This window comes from Platichthys flesus, chromosome 2 (assembly GCF_949316205.1).
Source record: "Platichthys flesus chromosome 2, fPlaFle2.1, whole genome shotgun sequence".
In the NCBI taxonomy this organism is placed as follows: domain Eukaryota; kingdom Metazoa; phylum Chordata; class Actinopteri; order Pleuronectiformes; family Pleuronectidae; genus Platichthys; species Platichthys flesus.
The window spans coordinates 28,364,159-28,372,803 of record NC_084946.1 but is presented as its reverse complement, the minus strand read 5'-3'; the positions used below and the strand labels follow the sequence as shown (position 1 = coordinate 28,372,803).

Here is an 8,645-nt window from a genome sequence, read left to right as displayed (position 1 = left end):
CAGAGTCTCCAGTCGACAGGTTGGATTCTGCTGTAGATCAAGTAGCTCCTTCACTCCTGAGTACTGGAGGTTGTTTCCTCTCAGATCCAGTTCTCTCAGATGAGAGGGGTTTGACCTCAGAGCTGAAGCCAGAGAAGAACAGCTGATCTCTGTCAGTTTGCACCACTTCAACCTGGATAAAGAATAAAACTTAACTGTAAATTAAACTGAGTTCATGTGTGAAAATAACGGACACATATTCATGTCAGCACAGACTCATAACATAGAAGATAAATATGAAATCAGACATGTTGAACTAAAAACGAGTCCTGATTCAGGACAAATAGATTATTTGGACCCGGTCTCTGTCCTGCAGATCAGTTTAGGAAATCCAGAACTAAACTCAATGTTTTAACAATAAGCTGAATATTTAAAATGTTAGAGATTAATCAATGAATGGATTCATGTTATGTATGAATTGTATGAAATGTAATGTATAAATTAGAATTAAATTAGATAAATTGTGTATAAATGCTGTTTTATAGATATGAGATCTACAAAAGTCAGTCAGTGAACTGACCTCAGAGTCTCCAGTCGACAGGTTGGACTCTGTAGAAATCCACACAGCTCCTTCACTCCTGAGTCCTGCAGGTCATTGTATCTCAGATCCAGTTCTCTCAGATGAGAGGGGTTTGACCTCAGAGCTGAAGCCAGAGAAGAACAGCTGATCTCTGACAGACTGCAGCCCCACAACCTGGATAAAGAATAAAATTGTAAATTGAACTGAGTTCATGTGTGAAAAACTAAACATCACTGTCTCTGTTTTCAGACCTGAAGTCTGAGTCAAGTTGTTCTGAACATTTTCTGGAGCTTCTCCTACCGCCTCCTAATAAAGTTTCTGGGTGATTCCATGTGAGAATAGAGCAGGTGAATGTCCAGAGGATTCACAGAGAGCGAGTGGACGTGTTGAGGACACAAACACGTGAGACAGACGTGAAACTGGAAGAACAAAAATATCTCAGGATGAAGAAGAGGAGCCGTACACGTAGAAGACGTAGACGTCATCTTTGAAACATGAGGAGATTCCAGATCTTCTGGTGATGAGGGCCGACGCCGGTGTGGATGAGCTGTAAACAACAACACTGATCTTTCCACAGCAGGATTTATATGTCATGTCCAGCCTCCTGCTGCTCTACAGGCTCCGCCTCCTGCTGCTCCACCCGTTCTTCATATGTGAAAGTCAAACTCCAGAAAATGTCCAGACACTATTTTACAGAGTTCATGACTGAAAACAGCTTGAAAGTCCTCGTGTCCTCAGGGTTCAGTTGTTTGTAATATGTAACTTCACCACTAGATGTCTCTAAATATCTTGCTGGACATGTTCAGGAGTCGTACACGTGAACAAGTGGACTACGTTCACATGTACGACACCTGGAGACGTCACTAACTCCTTCACATTGAACCTGTAACTTAACCTAACTTAACATAACCATGGTTATCATTGAGATATGTGTTTTGGCTCCGCCCCTCATCTGAATGTTCCTGTTGCTGTGAACGAGTCGGACCCGGACAATCTCCTGCTGCTGCTTCAGCTCCAGAAAATGTCCGACCCACTTGTCAGAACATGTTCCACAGTTGATGTGTGAATGGGCGAGCAGTTCTATGATCATGTTTTCTTGAAGTGGTGATGATCTGAGCAGCAGTTGGACCAGTTGAAAGTGGTGCAGGGAGCCTGAGGAACACATGTGTACAGGGCGGGACAGAGATCTAGTGGTGAAAAGATAAAGACATGGACGACCCCGTGTAAGTCCTGGAACCAGAGGAAGGGTTTCATTTTGGAAATGAACCCAAAGTGGAAGAAACAGGGCTAAAGAGCTTGTTCCTAAAAATAAAAGGAATCAAATATAATCAACTTGGACTCTGGACCCTGAGCCCAGTCCAAGAACACCAATGCAGCACGCTGTCATGTGGTCAGTCCATAGGACCACAGGGACAAGTCCTGGTTAGCTTCCACAGGAACATTACATGTACACATTGTCCAGCATTGGATTATTTCTCTGTCAGTAAAACTTCAGTCACATTGAGCCTGACTCGGTCCTCAGAGGTCATTCTACAAACATCTCTCAGCTCAGTATCAGTGTTCACTGTTAGGAACACATGTTCTGACCTTTGACCTTAAAGCTCCAGTTTGGAAGACTCAGCTGAAAGGATCCATTGTTAGAAACTGAAAAGAAAATAACCCTGGAGATGTTTTCACTAGTTTCACCGATCATTGAACCAGTTGTTGTTTTCTTTACTTTAGAATGAGACAATTATATTTATATACTTTAGATCTAAATACTTTATATGCTTTTGATTGAAATATTTTAGATTGAAATACTCTATATCTACAACAGGAGCAGGTCCTCTCTACGGCAGCCATTTTTTTTTACAGTAGCCCAGACTTTACAAACCTTTGAGTTTCTATGACAACTGTTCTCTTTCGTGTTTGGAAAGGGGGGGGAGGGTGAGGGTTGTTCAGCTGCAACAAAACACTTCACCACTAGATGTCACTAGATTCTATACATTGAACCTTTAACATTAAAACATGATGTCTGACCCCAGAGTCTCCAGTCGACAGGTTGGACTCTGTAGAAAACCACACAGCTCCTTCACTGCTGAGTCCTGCAGGACGTTTCCTCTCAGATCCAGTTCTCTCAGATGAGAGGGGTTTGACCTCAGAGCTGAAGCCAGAGAAGAACAGCTGATCTCTGATAGTCTGCAGTACTTCAACCTGGATAAAGAATAAAACTTAACTGTAAATTAAACTGAGTTCATGTGTGAAAATAACAGACACATATTCATGTCAGCACAGACTCATAACATGGAAGATAAATATGAAATCAGACATGTTGAACTAAAAACGAGTCCTGATTCAGTACAAATAGATTATTTGGACCCGGTCTCTGTCCTGCAGATCAGTTTGAAAATCCAGAACTAAACTCAGTGTTTTAACAAGTAGCTGAATATTTAAAATGTCACAGATTAATTAATGAATGGATTCAAGTTATGTATGAAGAGGAATTATGTTAAATTAGAATTAAATGAGATAAATTGTGTATAAATGCTGTTTTATAGATATGAGATTTACAAAAGTCAGTCAGTGAACTGACCTCAGAGTTTCCAGTCGACAGGTTGGACTCTGTAGAAAACCACACAGCTCCTTCACTCCTGAGTCCTGCAGGCTGTTGTCACTCAGATCCAGTTCTCTCAGATGAGAGGGGTTTGACCTCAGAGCTGAAGCCAGAGAATAACAGCTGATTTCTGAGAGTCTGCAGCACTTCAACCTGGATAAAGAAATATTAATATTAGAATGTGTCCTCCTGTTGTTATGGATCATCATCACGTCAACAGAGACTCTCAACATGCTGCTGACCTCAGTCCAGTCTGTGACCTTAAGATAAATATCAGATCAGACATGTTGGACCATTGTTTCATTCATCAGCTTCTTCTCTGAGTGTTGGTCACTGAGCAGGTTTGTGTAATTAAACACTGTTTAAAGTAGGGATGGCTCCTGATGTCACTTCCTGTTTGTTTCTATACTTATCAACTGTCCAACGTGTTTCAATAAGAATGTGTCTTATTTTGAAAACCTGAGGAGGACGAGTGCTCGGCCTCAGTCCACATGTTATTTACTGACACTTTCTTAGTGATCAGGAGCAGGTGAGTGCAGGTGAATGGAGTTGATGAGGTGGACGTGACTGACAGGCTGGGTGAGTGACAGATGACTGAGGGACAGTGAGCAGAGCAGAACTGAGACAATTTAAATAAATAATGACCCAATAAGAAAGAAAGTCTGAAAAGTGAAGAAGGATTTAAGGACCTCAGAGTCTCCAGTCGACAGTTTGGACTCTCCAGTCCAGAACACAGCAGCTTCACTCCTGAGTCCTGCAGGTAGTTTCTACTCAGATCCAGTTCTCTCAGATGTGAGGGGTCTGACCTCAGAGCTGAGGCCACGACTTCACAGTGAGTCTCTGAGAGTCCACAACCACAGAGTCTGTAATTAAAGAAAATATCAAATCTGTGAAAATTAAACATTCATATGAAACGTGATAATTTGACCCTCACCCTTGTAAATCCCCTTTTTGTTAAAAAGGCCTAAAGAGAATGATTTCATATTTGGTTCATTCAGACTAACAAAGGAACTCATTAGACTCAGGTGGTCAGAGGTCAAAGGTCAAGGTCACACAACAGGTTCATGGCATCTTAAACATGATATCTCAAGTTTTTCTTTAGGGGATTTCTTCACATTCTGACTCAAAGAAAAATTGATTAGATTTCAGTGATCAAAGGTCAAAGGTCACAGTGAACTCATATTATTGTGGTCAACATGTCAGGAACCTGGAGGGACGGACACTGCACTGGTTGGTGGTGGAGGACAAACGCAGGGTGAGAACTCTAGTTTTACAAGAAAGAAGAATAAACTATATTTCCTGCTTCTTCAGTTTAAAGGAACCGTCAGTGATTCTCATCCAAACACTGATTCAGTGATCGTCTCCTCACTCTGTGCTAGCTGTTTGCTCATAGAGAGAGAGAGAGAGAGAGAGAGAGATCTCCAATCAACCTAACTCTGTGGAGGAAGCTGGAGAACCCAGAGAAAACCCTGCAGACACCAGGAGAACCTCCTCCTCACAGAAAAGCTGCACTAACAGTGTTGACCACTGCAACACCACGCTGCCCAAAACAATGAGAACCATTTAACACTGAGTGTATTTGAAGAACGACTCATCTCCACTGATTGAACATGTTATTGATCATGTCTGGACTCACAGAGCCTTCCTACAGTTCCTCACAGCTGGGATCAGTCTCAGTCGACCCTGGTATGATGTGTTGAACTTCTTCAGGTCCAACTCATCCAGAACCTCCTCTGACATCTGCAGCATGTAGGCCAGAGCTGAGCATTGGATGACAGAGAGTTCCTCCTTTGATTTGTTCTCTGACGTCAGGAACTGTTTCATCTGCTGATGAACTGAGTGGTCGTTCATCTCAGTTAGACAGTGGAAGATGTTGACGCTTCTGTCAGGAGAAATGTCATCACTCTCCATCTCCTTCAGTTTGTTGATGACTCTCTGGATGATCTCTGGATTGTTCTCTCTCCGACCCAGCAGGCGTCCTAAGACTCTCTGGTTGGACTCCAGACTGAGGCCGTGAAGGAAGCGAACAAACAGGTCCAGGTGACCATTTGTACTGGTGAGGGATTTCTTCATGGTTCTCTGCAGGAGGTCATCCAGGGATAAGGTACTGTCTGTGTCCCCATATGTTCCCAAGAAGTTGTTGAGTTCTTCTACGTTCATCTCGGTGTAACAGTGGAACATGTAGACTGCAGCCAGAAACTCCTGAACGCTCAGATGAACAAAGCAGTAGACTGATTTCTGGAAGATCACACACTCTCTTCTGAAGATCTCAGTACAAACTCCTGAGTACACAGAGGCCTCTGGGACATTAAGACCACACTGCTCCAGGTCTTCTTGGTAGAACATGATGTTTCCTTCCTCCAGATGTTTAAGTGCCAGCCTCCCCAGCTTCAGGAGAACGTCCCTGTCAGCCTCCGTCAGCTGCTGTGGAGTTGACTCATGTCCCTCACCGTACTTGTTGTTCTTCCTCTTTGTCTGAACCAGCAGGAAGTGTGAGTACAGGTCAGTCAGGGTCTTGGGCAGCTCTCCTCTCTGGTCTGTGGTCAACATGTGCTCCAGAACTGTAGCACTGATCCAGCAGAAGACTGGGATTTGACACATGATGTGGAGGCTCCTGGACGTCTTGATGTGTGAGATGATTCTGCTGCACAGCTCTTCATCACTGAATCTCCTCCTGAAGTACTCCTCCTTCTGGGCGTCAGTGAAGCCTCGTACTTCTGTCACCCTGTCAACACATGCAGGAGGGATCTGATTGGCCGCCGCAGGTCTGGAGGTTATCCAGACGAGAGCCGAGGGAAGCAGATTCCCCCGGATGAGGTTTGTCAGCAGCACGTTGACTGATGACCTCTGTGTGACCTCAGACACAAGCTCCCTGTGGTTGAAGTCCAGAGAAGGTCTGCTCTCATCCAGGCCGTCAAAGATGAACAAAGGTTTACAGACAGCGAGCGTCTCTGCCGTGAGCTTCTGTAACACTGGATGGAAAACATGGAGCAGCGTGAGAAGACTGTGCTGCTGGTCCTTCACCAGGTTCAGCTCCCTGAACGAAAGCACAGCCAGCAGACCCACATCCTGGTTCTCTAAACCCTCTGCCCAGTCCAGAGTGAACTTCTGCACCGAGAAGGTTTTTCCAACTCCAGCAACGCCGTTGGTCAGGACGACTCTGATGCTGCTCTGCTGGTCAGTGGAGGCTTTAAAGATGTCGTGGACCTTGATGGGAGTGTCCTGGAGGATCTTCTTCTTGGAAGCCGTCTCAAGCTGCCTCACCTCATGTTGAGTATTAACCTCTTCACTCTGTCCCTCTGTGATGTGGAGCTCAGTGTAGATCCTGTTGAGGAGGGTTCTACTTCCCGTTTCATCACTTCCTTCAGTCACATGTTCACATCTCCTCCTCACACTGAGCTTATGTTCATCTGAAACCTCCTGCAGACCAGGATCTGCTGAAAGACAAGAAACAATGTGAGAGACAGAGAATCTGAGAATCTGCTGATTGTTTTCATCAGATACAGAAAAACTACAGAAAATAAAAGCTTTTTAACTTTGTGCTTTTCTAACGATGTTAAATGTTGATGCTGTATGAAGGAACAAAATAAAACCACATGTGCTGTTGTCAGAAGTGAAGACATCAGCAGACACATGTACAGTGCTGCTCTGACCGGCTGTCTGACCTCCAGCTCCTGTTCTGGATCTTTTTCCGCACTGGGGACAGGAGGAGTCTCCTGAAGAACCAAACTGGTCCCAGTATGAGGTGATGCACTGTCTGCAGAACCAGTGTCCACAGCTGGTGGAGACTGGATCCTTCAGGACGTCCTGACACGAAGCACAGCAGGACGACTGCTCCTCCTCAGGAACATGACTCATCTTCCTCTCCCTGTGAAGACATGTCCTGATAACTCACATGTCACAGTCCCAGGTTGTCATTACTTCTGTCAAGGAGGTTTTGTTTTCACCCAGTATGTTTGTGTGTTGGTTGGTTCGTTAGTGGGATTATAAAAAACAACAGATTACCAGTAAACTTGGTGGAAGGTTCTGGTCTGTGAACCAGATCGGGGGGGGGGGGGGGGGGGGGGTCCTCTTTCACAGACCAGTTCAGAGGACTGATGTTTACCAGTGTGTGGAATTTGGTGCAGATCCAAATCAAAATGAGTCTCTAGTGGACTTCAAAGTGGTTTCATAAGGAGCGTGTTGGTTCTTGGTGGAGGTCTGAGCTCTTTGAGTGATTCTGAGAGATTAGTCACCAACTTCAATGAAGCTGTGTCCTAATGCAGGGGCCACACTAGAGGAAACTAGATCCTCTTCAGAGCAGGTCCCAGTAGAAACAGTCTCTTACTCTGTGTGTGAGGGTCCAGGTTCATTACTGAAGTTTAGAGGATTTTTTCTGGACATGTCACCCTTCAGAGACAGACAGCTGGACCCTGGAGACTCTGCTCTCAGTCTGTGGTCCTGACCTCTGCAAACACAAACATGTTTTTATTCAGAACACATCATTCACTGGTTCATTCTGTGAGGATTCAGTTTGGAGGTTCACATGTTTGTAGCAGGTCTCCTACTTTGTGTGTGAGGGTCCAGGTTCATTACTGAAGAGTAGAGGAGGTTCCATGGACCAGTCACTCTTCAGAGACAGACAGCTGAACCCCGGAGACTCTGCTCTGTCCTCTACCTCCTCATAACCACTCATCTTCAGTCTGAGAGGAAAAACACTGTGAGCTCAAAGGAATCAGGACAAACAAGTGTGTGTCTGTTCCACACACACACACACACTTATATTTTTTGTAATTTCTGTTAAAGGCTGAATGCACAAGCATAAATATACACAAAGAAATGCAGTTATACAACTTTATCTGTTCAATGCACAATATTCAAATTAATATGAATTCATATTTACAGCATCTGTTCAATCTTTATAAGGACTGAACTCTGTGTCTGTAGGAGTGAGACATGTGACCTCAGGAGGCCTCAAGTAGTTTGGATGCAAATTTCGATCAACCACTCGATCATTCAGCCAGTTGCAGCCATTTTAATTAAGTTCGTAGAAATTAAATTAATAGAATTTATGTCTCAAAGGATGCAGGAGTTGTGCTATTGTACAAGAACAATAAATTTCCTTTCATGTAATATTGTTTTATGTCATTTGTAAATCCATCAATAAACCTGCGGAGCCATAAACAAACGTTGAATAAAAAAGTAGGGTTGCTGATATGGTAATTCTTGGCCGATACCGATACCGATGTTTAAAACAACAATCTAGCCGATAACCTATACTGATATTTGTTTATTTTGTTTTTGTTGTTATTCATTCACCCTTTTGTGCCAGGAAAATAATTAAATTATTATTTAAAAAGCACTATTTTTAAATTATTTCAGCCCTTTATCACTCTTATCTTTTAATGAACACAAATTCAATCAGAATTATTAAACAATCTTTATATAACTAAACTTTATTTAAAGGGCACATATTATGCCCATTTTACCACAATTGACATGGTTCCTTGGGGT

General features: G+C 43.5%; 1 protein-coding gene across 1 annotated transcript; it reads right to left on the bottom strand.

The window, feature by feature from the left end:
• On the bottom strand, nucleotides 1-7,843 carry LOC133973279 (NACHT, LRR and PYD domains-containing protein 12-like; the record flags this gene model as incomplete). The annotated part of the gene is made up of 9 exons (XM_062411037.1): nucleotides 7,700-7,843; nucleotides 7,480-7,599; nucleotides 6,787-7,020; nucleotides 4,789-6,591; nucleotides 3,842-4,015; nucleotides 3,132-3,305; nucleotides 2,579-2,752; nucleotides 560-733; nucleotides 1-172 (listed from the first exon to the last, which is right to left on the bottom strand). Coding segments are annotated over exons 1-9 (3,153 nt in total), but the record flags the coding sequence as incomplete, so codon positions are not given.
• Nucleotides 7,844-8,645: the final 802 nt, after the last annotated feature.